General features: G+C 37.7%; 1 protein-coding gene and 1 long non-coding RNA gene across 3 annotated transcripts; one reads left to right on the top strand and one right to left on the bottom strand.

Annotated features, from left to right (window-relative positions):
- Positions 1-2,449: 2,449 nt before the first annotated feature.
- LOC127760359 (uncharacterized) lies at positions 2,450-4,614 on the top strand. Of its 2 annotated transcripts, none has more exons than XR_008015071.1 (3): positions 2,450-2,739; positions 2,919-4,005; positions 4,315-4,614. It is a non-coding gene; the product is annotated as an uncharacterized LOC127760359 (long non-coding RNA). The 2 variants fall into 2 exon arrangements; XR_008015072.1 differs by having other exon boundaries at positions 2,450-3,830; positions 3,933-4,005.
- A 6,174-nt stretch (positions 4,615-10,788) lies between these two features.
- LOC127764351 (AP2/ERF and B3 domain-containing protein Os01g0141000) lies at positions 10,789-12,328 on the bottom strand. Its single transcript, XM_052289226.1, has one exon. It carries the CDS (start codon positions 12,193-12,195, stop codon positions 11,077-11,079), a length of 1,119 nt encoding a protein of 372 aa, XP_052145186.1. The 5' UTR covers positions 12,196-12,328; the 3' UTR covers positions 10,789-11,076.
- Positions 12,329-13,684: the final 1,356 nt, after the last annotated feature.

Below are 13,684 nucleotides of genomic sequence, written 5' to 3'. Positions count from 1 at the left end.
ATTACTAGAGCCTTTCTTTTTCTCTGAACATGGCCAGAAATTGAGAGATGTACTGTACTCCAAATTTGCATATATGAACCAATTATTGCTTCTAAAATCTATTGGCCGGTGCAGCTGAATTTGGGGTGGTAGCGTAGTACGCTCAGTACTACAAACGTACGCACTCTTCTGAAGGCTCTTGCTCGTCGTTGTACCGCAGAAGTACAGTGAACACTTGCATGCATATAATAGGTCAGGAGGAAATGGCCAATCTCTCTGGAGGATTCATCAAGATCAATGCTTTGCTTTGCTTGCCCGGTCTCCTAGCTAATAGTCTCCATTTGATTGATGCTTTTGTACTAATTAACTACCACTAGTAATGCTCTTATACTAATTAAGTATATGTGCATCAACATAGTTAATTAACTCCTAGCAGCCTCTATCATATCCTGACGATTTAAGCTTTTATCATTATATTAGCTAGCTTTTGCAGTCAGGAGTACGTGGACAATGACTGACCTAGGAGACTCTTGCTTATGGGTGATTTATATGCATGTGTCTCATGAGATATGATCAAAACTGTCATGGCAGATTAAAGTATGTTTATTTATGCTTCTGGTTAATATGTTATGGCTGCTTGAGAGGCACAGTTGGAGAAGAACCTACCACAATCCTCCCATCTTGTGATTTTTGTCGCTTCTCGTAGGCCAATTAGGGATGCAAGGAATTGGGGACTTAATCTCATTAATTAATGAAATGACAGGACAGTAGTAGACCCTTGCTAATCCCGGCCTTCTGGCAATTATATACATTGATAATTTTGATAATGACACAATCCCTAAAATTTAGCTTTGACCTGATCGAATGCCATGATCATAGTATTATGGAAATGTTTTAGACAAATCTACCAGCACCATTATATTTTCACATATATCATCGTCTTTGCATGTTCGTATATATATCACAAATTAAAATGAATACTATTTGCTTGTGGTTAATTAGCACCTCAACTCATGGTTCATTTTATCGCTTGAGATAAAAATTCGGGATAAATTAACCGATCGAGATTTTCTACCAAGATTAAGCAAAATATCGTCAACAATTTTTAAATGGAAAAATCGTCAAATATTGCGAAAATACCAATGGATCAACTTGTATGTCCTAATTATGAGCACTCTTAAAACTCCAAGAAAAAAAAGACAAAAATGCTGAAGTGTGATGCATGCATTTGTACATATTGCTCCTCCCAAATGGCCGGGAGTACTAATGAAGAATCGAAAGAAATCATTTCTTTTTCTGTCTTGCATTATTCATTTAAATCCAACGATTTCAGTTGGTGAATTGAACTTGGTCACCTGGAGCACCTTTCCAAAAAGTTTCATCTCTGTACAGACTCTCAAGAAAACTAGTTGGCAAGTGGAATTCCTTAGTCTTCTCTCTACCCCGGAAAATATCAAGACCAGCAGCTAGCTAGCAACTTATGAATATTTTTTAATTAATTATCCCCATTGATCAAGTGCTGATTTTAATTATAACGTGCCAAAAAGTTTCAGCCGCCAATGACACATGCATAGACAAATTGATGTACTACAAAAATGCATCTGCTAATTGATTAACAAGTCGGCAACATGCATGAACAAACCACGCACACACATATATAATATATATACTTGATCCTAGCTTCCTTCCAGGAAGAAGTAAGCATCATCTCATATAAAATGTGTGCACTTTTCATCATCAATCAAAACACTTCTAGCATAACAAGTGTACAACTAAACAAATAATTTGGAGTCCATGAATGCATGAACAGCTAAACACATGTGCACACAAGATCACAGCATCAGCTAACCCCAGGAAAAGGTAGTTTGATTCCAAGACGGAAATCAATTAACAACCGACTAATCCTTGTCAAAGCAACGTTTAATTACTTACTAGTATACTCCAAATGGATCCATTGCCCTTGACCAATACTGAATCCACAAAGCATGCATATTACGCATGGACTCTTGAAACTAACAAGGCATATTGCATCGGTTTCTCTCTGACAAAGGCTTGCATGCTAGTAGCTTGGAATAAAAAACCCAAGGATATAGCACTTACATAGTAGGAGTACTATAGTACAAAGAGATAGTAGCAAAGTAATAATAAATTAACACACAAATGCTTAATTAGGTGGGTGGCAACATGTTAATTAAAATCAGCTCCTTGCATGCAGCCTTTGACGCCATCCACAGAATTGACATGCATGGCGACGTGGCCGGACAGCATCCAAGAAGCAGATCCTTTGAACTAATCCAAGTAGCTAGTCCATGTTGCATATGATCACCCAGCTGAAACCCAAGTGGATCACCAATCCATTCTTTGAACCATCATCTACTATTAGCTCTCTCTCTTTAAAGTTGAAGCAGAGGATGACAAGCCAGCAGCACAGCTAGTAGCAGCAACTTGCAAAAAAAAATTTCAGGCTAGCTAGCTCTACTAGCCTCTTCTTACACACACACACACACAAGAGAGGAGGAGGAAGAAGAAGGATTGGATTGGGTTGGCCTGGTTGGATTGGATGGCAATGGAAACTTGAGCCGGTCACTGCAGCTGCTAGGATCCAGTTGCCAACTTGGCACGCACACGGTATGAAACTGTGTGCTGTACGTCTCAAACTGCCTCTCTAGTAGCCAAACAAGCTGTGTGGTTTTTCCACTGGAAAGCTACACTCCCCTTGCAACTTGCAGCTGCTAGCTGCTGTTGCTGCATTCTTGCCTGGTGAGCTAAAAGGCATTTTGTGCTCATCCACATTGTCTTGGATTCATTCATTCATTCATTCATGCAATGACTACCTCTTGATAGTAGTAGTAGAAGAAGAATTCATGTATCTGAATGCATGCTGTGCAGCCTGCAGAAATGTATAGTAATCTGAATTTCTGGTGGTTTTTATTATACAGGTGCGTATAAATATTATTTATATGTATATATACAGGAGGGCTTTGGGATCGTGCAGATATATATGTGCTGAGCCATCGACGAGAAAATCCAGTCGGCCGGTCGGTCATACTTGGGGTGCTGCGTACCATGTGTTTTTCACGTCTTTGTCGCAACTAGGAAGTGTCGTGCTCGGTTGATAAAACCATGAAAAAAATTGATTGGTTGTTAGTGATTTGGTGGTCTTCGACTTCTATGCGTCCTAGCTACATTAAACAAGAGGATGATTAAATTTAATTAAATTTTGAACTAGCTAGTTTGAGTTTTTTCTCCCTCCGGCAGGTCTAAATTCGTATCAACACTTTTTGAACATAATAAAGAATATTTTTTAATTTATGTTGGATGGAAATGATGTCTGAATTTATCTTGAAAAAAATTCTATAGTATTCTAATTTTGTTAGGTTTGTAAATTATTTTCTGACAGAAATTACAGTGCAATAAAATGATATGCACTTTGAAAATCATATCAATCTGCACGCAAAAAAAAGAGAGAAGAAAATTGTATCAATTTTCAGGACAAATATGTTTTCATGACAAGGAAGCATGATTTCATTTGTGACAGAAAGTTTTTAATGGAATGAACATGGTTTCTGCCAGCCTTTTCAAGAGACTGAGGGAGGGAGAGAGAGAGAAAAAGGAGAATAACAAGTTGCTCCTCAATTATAGGGTTGCAATGATATATATTACCTTTAAACTAAAGGTCTCTTAGCCATTGCCACATATGTAATGTAATTTAAATTCAAATGGATATTAAAGGCCATTCCAAGTCACATTCCGCGTTCTCGTGGTCATACCGCGTGAACCTAGTGATGGAGAAGAGATCGAACCCGGTCATACTTGGGCGCTAGCTTGATGTAAGTCATTGTCACAACTAGGTGAGTCGTGTTCTATAACAATGTAGAATCGAAGTAAATCAATTCTTGAATTGTCTCGCAAAAAAAAGGGGTGATCTTGAGTTGAATTTTTATCAATTTTAGGCAAAATCGGGTGAACAAGGAAAATAGAAGAGATCGATAAAAAGGACTGAAAATGGAGCCAAAATTTTCTAAGGTGAGTACATAGTAAACACTAAGCAAAATTCTCGAGTACTATATATGATATGCCAATTGTACTATACAATTAAACGAAAACAACACGCGCACAGATAAAAGTTAAATATGGATTGGAGTGTCTTCCAAATTTAATTTTTATGCATTTAAAATTTATGTTGCAAGTCAAATAATCATCTCTTGTAGTCATGTTCCTTGTTGTGTTGGTTGAATTGGATGCTTGATTGAGTAGCTAGTCTCTCTATTTCTAGAACACTTTCTGCTAACATATTTTCCCTTTTCTGGCCTCATCCTCCTTTTTCTGATGCAGCACCTTTTTTCACACTGGCAAGAACTTATTAGAGAGACCATGCAAGCAGCAAGCTGAAAAAGGCTGCAGATTCAAATGTAGTAATGGTTCAGGCTAAATCTCCACTTATTCAAATGTAGTCTGTTTTCTTTCATATTGTTGATCACAGTACAGTATTATATAGCCAGCTAGAGGGAAATCAACACATCAAGTTGCTGTCTGTACACATGCCATCCCTACAAGATCAATGCAAAGACTTGATTCGTTTTCCTGCTCATACAACGCGCGTGAGCATGTATTGACCACTGACCATTGCTTAGAAAGCTACGGACTGACTGAATTGAAGCATATGCATATGGCTTTGTCGCACTGGATCAACAGCTACAAAGAAGAAAGCAAGAGAGGAGTGGAAGAAACACACAAGAGGGAAATAAATCTCCATTAATCTGTTAGACACATCTTTCAGAGTCATCGTTTGAGTTACGGCTGATATTTATTATATATATAAAGCGTGAAAAAAATGAACGAAGAAACTAAAATAATTATAAGTAAAAGTTTTATATATTTCTATCCTTAGTGATTTAAAAGTCAATATTAAAAATAAACTAAAAATAAAAAGGAAAAAAAATCTCAAAATCAACTCTAAAATTAAGTTTCGACATTCAAAATTTGTGGATATGTAGCTTCTGATGATCTAAAAGGCAAACGATATGTTGCCTTGATTAAGCTACTTCTGATATTCTACATCGCGCAATGCAAAGTACAACATATATATAGTCAGCATCCGTACGTTAGGAAATTAGGTATACATATCTACAAAATACTTTTCAGTTTTGATCAAAGCTGATTAAACAGCACAAGAGCAGTTAACATAACTTTGAATATGGATACTGATAAGTTAAGCATTTTTTATAACAAATCTAGTAGCTAGTGTCACACTTATGATACACACCAATTAGATATTGTATGTATTTCCAGAAATTAATATTACTTATAACATATTAGTAGTACGTAGTACCTCGATAACTGAAAGTTTGAAAGTATTCGATCGCAAACTCTACATTCGAATCATTTTGTGGTACTATACTCCAAGGTCACCTTTGTACATTGAAGTCTTGAAGCAATAACACGTACGTAGGACTACTATACGCTAGCTAGGTCGCCCTAGCTAGCTGCATCTGCCTTCTTTTTCTCAAAGAAAACATAATACTACTACTGTATCAAATTAATCTGATCTTACAGTACACACAAGTAGCTAGTATCTGCATACAGCGGTTCCGCATACAGCTACTAACAGCCTCAGCGTTTGAAATATGCTGTAATTTATATAAAGCGAAATGGTTTATCAACAATAAAAGTTAGTTCCTCCGTTTCACAATGTAAGTCATTCTAGCATTTTCCACATTCATATTAATGTTAATGAATATAAATAGATATATATGTCTAGATTCATTAACATCAATATGAATGTGGGAAAAGCTAGAATGGCTTACATTCTGAAACGAAGAAAGTAAGATATATATGTGTCTCCCTTGTCTTAGGAGTTTTTTTCTCTTTTAAGTAGTTATACGTGTCATTAGAAATTTAGAACATACCAATGCCCAAAAATAAACAACGATAAAAAGTTCGAAGTAAACTTTTAAAATTTAAATCATGATTAACGGCTTAATCATGATAAAAGCTAAGATATATATGTGTCCCCCTTGTCTTAGGAGTTCTTTTTCTCTTTTAAGTAGTTTTCCTTTTAGATTCTTTTATTTTTCCAAGGCTCCCCCCCCCCCCCCCCCCCACCCACCCGGCAATAGCGCTTTAATTTGTGTAAGCTAAACTCTGCTTTCGTTTAATATATTTTCGCAAAAAAAACTTTTATATACGTGTCATTAGAAATTTAGAAACCAAAAAATAAACAACGATAAATTAAAAACTCGAAGTGAACTTTTCAAAATTTAAATCATGATAACGGCTTAATTATAAGCTAGTAGTAGTAAAAGACAAAACGATATGATGAGGCTGTAAAAGATGTTAATTAATTAATGCATAACACTGTATAATCACGCAATACGATTAGCACATGGATTAATCAGGCATTAAGCTGTGCTCGATCGATCGCTAAAAGTGGAGCTATGGCGAACGTTCTGCGATGGTCTCCAAGAATCTTCTAGAAACTATATCTCGGACGACTTTTCAAAGTCCTTGGAGTCGTCGGGACCGGGCCGGTCGAATGCCACAACGATTTAATGATATCACTGCAAAAGTTTATAAGATTAAGATGAGTACGTAAGCTAACCACATGGCCAACGTGCTCATTGTACGTAATTAATTAAATTAAACTGATATATTAATTGCAACAAGCTGGGGTTATTCTCCCCTTGAGGTTGGAAAAGAACCGAAGCTACACAAAATCAATCACTTACGACAACAAATTAATAATATTCGTAAACGCAACATTTGTCATAAAATATAAGTATATTCTAACATTTGTCATAAGAGGAATTTTACAGTACTCTTTGTTAGAACCTGTGGGATTTTCCTCTGTTTCTAACAAAGAAAAACTTACTGTGGGATTCTCCTCTGTTTCTAACAGAGAAAACTTACAGTAATGTTACCCTGATTTACAAGGTTGCCATCCTATATGTGTGTCGAGAACGACAAGCTCTACTACTAGTATTATTATTTTCAGTCTCTGCATCATGAATGCACATAGCTAGACAGAGCTACTACTTGGTTTATAGGTCAAGAAAGAGAGAGATTTATGTCAATCGACAACCAGTACTCAGACTAACAGTTAATCGCACAAGCGTAGTTATGTCGTTTTGATGCAACTTGCAGGTAGATCGTACAGAGCACAGCAACTCGAAAAAAAAAATAAAGATGTGAAAGATCGATCGATCGGTTAATGTGATCCATGAAAATTGCAAGCTGCAGGCAGATGAGTGAGTGAAACAGCAAATGTTGTGTTCAGTGCACTGAACCTTGCTATCCTTTCCATCGTGCTCATGGTGCAACTTGCCTGATGTACTTCATCCAAGTTGCCCAAGTAGCTATAGGCCTATAGCTGCAGCTCGATCTCCAGCAAACAATGCAATTAAGGAGCACTGTTATTTTTTAAGTACACCCACACCCCCCCCTAAAAAAAAAAGAAAACATACAATTTTTAGGGACTAATCTAGACAAATGCTTGTTCAGATTCATCCTCAGAAGTTGGTTTTTTATGGAACGGAGGGAATACGTTATCACTTCTGTTGCTATATTTAAATATATTTAGTTAACTGATCAATCACAATAAAGCTTGAGAATTAAGATGGATTATTGTAAATATTGCAAGTTCGATCAAGGAGTGGTTTTTTAATCTCTATCTGAGAAAATGTTTTAGAATATAAATGATCACCCTGCATGGTAACTTAAATGTTTGAAAGTTTAGTTTGCTGACTGAGTGACGCTCTAGATCGAAAATCTGACCCGCATTAGTTTTGATAAAAAAAAAACCTATATGTACATATGTATGAGCAAATTTGTCGAAAAGATACTACAATGGTTCTGCACACTTTATAACTTTATTCTGAAGAACATGTCAAGTTAAATCTAGTGGACAAGTGGACATGAGAGATGACATTATGTTGACTTTGAATAGTCAAAAAATGATTCTTACCTCTATATTGGACTATAATTAAGGTTACTTTCTAATCAGTTCCCAGTGTATAATCCTAGTATAAAAAAAACCTTTTATTAGATGTCATACTCCCTTTTGCTATAGGTTAGTGGCGTAGGACTTAACAATCGACGTGGCCTTACATTGTGCTTTTCCTTAGGACATTGAATAATTTGAGTTATGCATGGGTGAATTGTTTTATTCATTATTACTTGTCATTTGGAAATGGGGCTGGTAGTAAACAAGGTAAAATAAGCATTAATGCTATCTTGATCGAGTAGTGCAATATAAGCTACTTTTTTTTTGGGTTTTTGCAATATTAGTTACTTATTATGTACCTACAAGAGGCAAAGCAAGATACATATATATGGGAGAACAATTGTGCACTTCCCTTGGACGGTTGGACCCACATGCACCTCATGCATAGTAATACTTCCTACGATCTCACAAAGTATCCTTTACTGGCTGTTATATTTTGGCAGTTCAACACCCATTTAATTTAGTTGTACTAGTTAATTTCTTTCATGACAAAATAATCTTTCTTACAAGTAACAGTGAGATGATTTCGACTTCCCATTGTGTGTGTGATCTTGTAGTAATGTCTCGGGCCAATTTCACTAGTTCTGTTTGAAATTTAGAATACCCTTGATGAGAACATACCATTTTGAAACAACTAGCTACATTTATACCCGTGCTTTGTCACATATAAATATAAACTATACACATGCTAGCAAATCCATATTTATATATAAAACTGAACTTATTTTGGGACGGTGTGTATACAATATTACTAGTGAGTGGTAGATTCATTGCTACCACCATTGCTTTCTTTTAGAATTGTGTAGATAAGTATTTAATTGGATAGTATAGATATCTTCAATATACCTAGATTGTCTTTTTGAGTTATATTGTTACCTGGATTTGAGGTACATATATATATATATATATATATATATATATATATATATATATATATATATATATATAGTGATGATCGGGAGAAATATGCGCACACATGAAACATTAGTACTTTTTAATTGTAAAATTTCTTTGCTCTTTGAGCTCATCAAACTTAATTGATAAGAAGGAAAGTAAAGCTTAAACATGAATTTTCATAAAGCTAGGCGTTATCACGAAATATGTAGAAAGAAGGCCCCTAACATGATAGTACCATACATATGTCACTAAATAATAACAACATATGACTTGTTGAGGTGTGTTTGTGTTTGGTTGAATTAGTGTAATAATTGGGTGTAGCTCGTTGAGCAAATGCCAAAATTCTATTACATTATCTAAAATAAATAACAACATTTTATTGTTATGTTAGCACTTACGATATATATTACAATATCCATCTTTTTTTAAGTATGCTTGTTATACGATCGCTTTTAACTGCGAAAAGATTTTCTACAATGAAAAATAAAATAATTTCTTCAGACCTAATATAAAACCATCATTTTCTCATACTTTAGTTAGTATTATACCTTTTACAACATACTAACTTATTATATTATCAAAATATTATATAACACGTATTTGGTGGAAAAATATGATGACGTACATCTATAAAGATATTTTCATTGCATAAAATTTTTGCAGAATTAATTTATTCTCTTCCATTTCTACCGTATAGAAGGGTAAGAAACATAATTATACACTATAATATACGAAAAATAATTCCTATGAGACCAGGCCTCTATTTAGACTGTCCTAAAAGCATGACGAATAGGCTAACTACCATCCAAAACAGTTAGTTTTACGACGAGCCAGTGCTTTGCATTGAGGAGTAGGATCTAAACATAGACCTAGTTTCGTAAGATTATTTTCCAAAATATAACTTGCATTAATAAAGATCTGGACTAACGCATACTAGGAGATGACTCAACCTCGATCGTAATACTTCCTAAGAACATAAAAATAAATTTCCTCGGCGAGAAGCTTTTTCCCTTGAAACACAACGCATTTTACAGTTGTCGTGAAGGCACACTTGATTTATACTGGTGAAGAAAGTATCAGTTATGATCACATTGCCAAATGACCAAGATTATAAAAGAAAACTTTGAACAATATAAACAGAAACAATTTAAAGCAGAAGTAACCTTTTTTACAGATAGTAACCCCAGATAGCTAGCACTGTAGTTATAGATTTTGGGGGGGAAACACTGTAGGTGCATGATAAGTAACATATGATTTCCCTATTCCACAATGGAATTTGTTTACGACAAAAAGCTAATTAAGAAAATATGGGCCACATGCAAATTAAAGATCAATGACATAGAATACAACAAAACGAAGTAGAAAACTCCATCAAGAGATAGATCACTTTGCTCCATTTGAGTACATATATGTGGGAATTACTCGTCTAATTAACAAAACAAAAGTTTGAAACTACCAGAGTGTGGTAACTACCAGTTATTAAATCGATATATACAGCAAATGGAGATCAATTCGAACAATCTGAATGCTCAACCAAGAAATAGCAAATAGCAAGTGTGCTAAAATTAAATTTAGCACAATTTGGAGATAAGAGAGGAAGTACCAGAAAAAGATCATCAGGTTAATAACTCAAATAATTTCTAGCTATATATGTGTGTGAGTTCTGAATATTATATAAAAAGAAATGTGCAAGTCGTCCTGAATCCCCAAATTAGTGTTCCATATATATGTATGATATCTTCTGAAGATAGATTACACATGTTATTAATATTGTTACACGCACTCAGCGCATAGCATCAGCGAATAGTACGATTAATAATAAGTGCAGCATAACCAATTATCTTGCGAAGAATAAAATTCTGTGGAATCTAATTAATTCAATTCACATCAGATGAACAGAAGAAGACAACTTTGGAAAGAAACAGAACTTATTACTATGTACTATTAGATAATTGTACATACTTGAATGATCTCTAGACTTAATTTCCTAATAAGGCTGTACATATACAGCTCGATCTTGATCGATCATTTGCAATCTCTGACTTGACAAACTTCTATGCAAAATAAAGACAAAAAAAAGAGAGAAAAGAGTCGAAGATAGAACAGCTCTAAATCGAAGATGAAACAACAGACGATGAACAACAAAAAGATGGAAGAAGATTTGATTAATTTGATCTATATATGAATTTGATTTGATGCTATAACAGCAGGGCACCTAGGACAGGAGTACGCTGATGAACCACGCATTGCCTCTTCAGTAGGAAGGCCTCTTGCCCCATCTCCACCGCCCTCTCCCGCTTCCGGCAATCGCCGCCGGCGATGTCGACGCCGAAGAGCCTCACGACGCGTGGTTCGGCGCCGCTTGTGGTTGTGGTTGGCCTCTCGTCGCCGGCGCAGGTGGTGGTCGCCGCCACCGCCGCGTTGTTCTTCTTGCAGTCGATGAAGAGCAGCTTGTCGGGGCCGTACGCCGAGCGGGAGAAGACTATGGTGTCGCCGGCGCGGAGGCCCTTCTCCCTCACGAATCGGCTCCACCCCTTGGTCAGCACGTAGCTCTGGCTGCTGTTCCAGTACGAGTACCGGAATCGCCACACCTTGCCCTCGCCGTCCTCGAAGTTGAGGAGCACGCCCTTGCCGGTGGCGGCGGAGGCGGAGTCGGAGCTCGCCGCGTGGCGGAGCGGGAAGTGCTTCTCGGCGTGCTGCTTGGGCACCACGAGGCGGTTGAGCTTGCCGACGTCGCTGGGCGTCACGGCCTTCTCGAACAGCGGCTCGCGCGCCCACGACGGCGTGGGCTGGGCGCGGGCGCCCATGCCGCGGCCGCGGCGGAGGCCCTGGCGGAGCTCGTCGGCGTAGGTGTGCTTCCGCAGCATGTCGACGATCTCGGCCTTGGAGTGCGCGGCGAGGAACGCGAGCTCGGCCGCCGACGCTGCGGCCCCGGGGAAGTTGGTGGCCGCGTCGCGCCCCCGGTACCGGAGCGCCGCCACGTCGTAGGCCCGCGCCGCCGCCTCCTCGTCGGGGAACGTCCCGAGCCACACCCGCGCGTGGCGCTCGTAGATCTGCGCCCCCCACCGCCCGTTCGGCTGCGGCACCACCCCCTTGTACCTCGACGACTGCTGCGCCACCGCCGCCGCCGCCGCCGCCGCCGCGGGCTTCGACGTCACCACCTCATCCGCCGAGTCAACTCCCTTCATCACCGGCAGCTGTTGAGCCGCCGCCGCCACCGCCACCACCGGCTCCGGCGACATCCGCACGGCGCCGCCGGACTCGGTGGTGGCCGTGGACGCGCCGGAGGAAGTCGAGGAGAAGCTGACCACCCCCATCTTGGCACCAAGAAAGCTAAGCTATGGCTGCAGCGAGAGAGAGAGAGAGAGGAGAGGAGAGAGAAGCAAGTAATTAGGGCAGTGAAGAGGGAGAAGCCAAAGAAGATGATGATGAAGAGTGGTAGTTGCTGTGGGCGTGTGCTCTGTATATATAGACACTGGTCTTTGTATTTTATTTGGACCAACCCAAACGCAGCATGTGTACAAAAATTAAACGTGTTCTTGCTATATTTGATTTTCTTAATTTGCTTGGACAAAGATATGTTTTCTACTAGTAGTAGTAGTAGTAGTAGAGACGACGTCTATCTATCTTGAGCCTAGTTAATTACAATAATTTAATGGTAGCATATCTGTGCTTTTTTTTATGCAAAAGTGATCAACCATGTCTTTTTGGAATTCTTTTTTTGTGTTTGTTATTTTGGTCCCTATCAAAGCACCATATTACATGTGGTTGGGAGGTGCTAGTAGATTTTTTTATTAATTAATTTTTTTTGTTTCATGCAAGTTGCTGGATGGTGATGTGGATGCTTTATTGGGGGTGTGATGCAATGTACTTGATGCATGTTACAATGTTGCCTGTCCGGCCGTACTAGGTAGGAACCCAAGGGGATGGATATGCATAGGAGAATATCTTCTTTGGTACTCCACATATTTTTTTTCATTAGTTTAAAAATCCTGAAAATATATATAAACTAGAAAAATACCCGTGTGTTGCAATGGGTGAATGCTATTTTAAACTAATTATTGTTATATACGGTTTAGCGGAGGTAAAATTCACCGTGAGAATTTGTTTGGATTTTTTTTAAAAAATTATAAGCTGCAATTAGGAGTCCGATTTTCATCTCAACTTAGCATGCGGAGTTTTTTAAAAGAGATTTCTTATACGACTACTTTTGTATTTCCAAAAGCAAATGAGTTTAAAATCCAACTCAAACACGGATCTGTATTTCTAAAAGCGAACGATTTTAAAAACCGACTCAAACACGGATGACGTACCAAAATACTGGCAAAAACATCTTCAATTTATATATATATATATATATATATATATATATATATATATATATATATATATATATATATATATATATATGCACTAACAATCAAATTACTGTTTTCAACCTATCTTTTTCATTATTTCAGACATATATATGCATGCATTGCTCTTCTTTCAATATGGCCAGGACTTCCTTAACAACCTTCCTGGTCTCTGAGCGGCATGGTTTCACACTAGTATAAGAATTGAGGAAACAAACGGTATTGGCTGTTCTGCTGAATGAATTTCGTGCAGGACTTATCCAGAGTAGCTAGCTTAATTTAATTATTTCCTGCAACTTGCAGATACTATAGTATGTCGTTTCAGAGTATTTATTCATGCACGCGATCACTGCTAAATTGTTTCTCGAATTTCCATATATTACTACGGTATCTCCATTAATTATTGTTATCATGCTATTCAGATGAAAGGAGAAAATTAAAAAAGACTAAT

The sequence above is a fragment of the Oryza glaberrima genome, chromosome 1 (assembly GCF_000147395.1).
Source record: "Oryza glaberrima chromosome 1, OglaRS2, whole genome shotgun sequence".
Classification (NCBI taxonomy): domain Eukaryota; kingdom Viridiplantae; phylum Streptophyta; class Magnoliopsida; order Poales; family Poaceae; genus Oryza; species Oryza glaberrima.
Note: the sequence above shows the minus strand (reverse complement) of the source record. Positions and strands in the feature narration are given on the sequence as shown.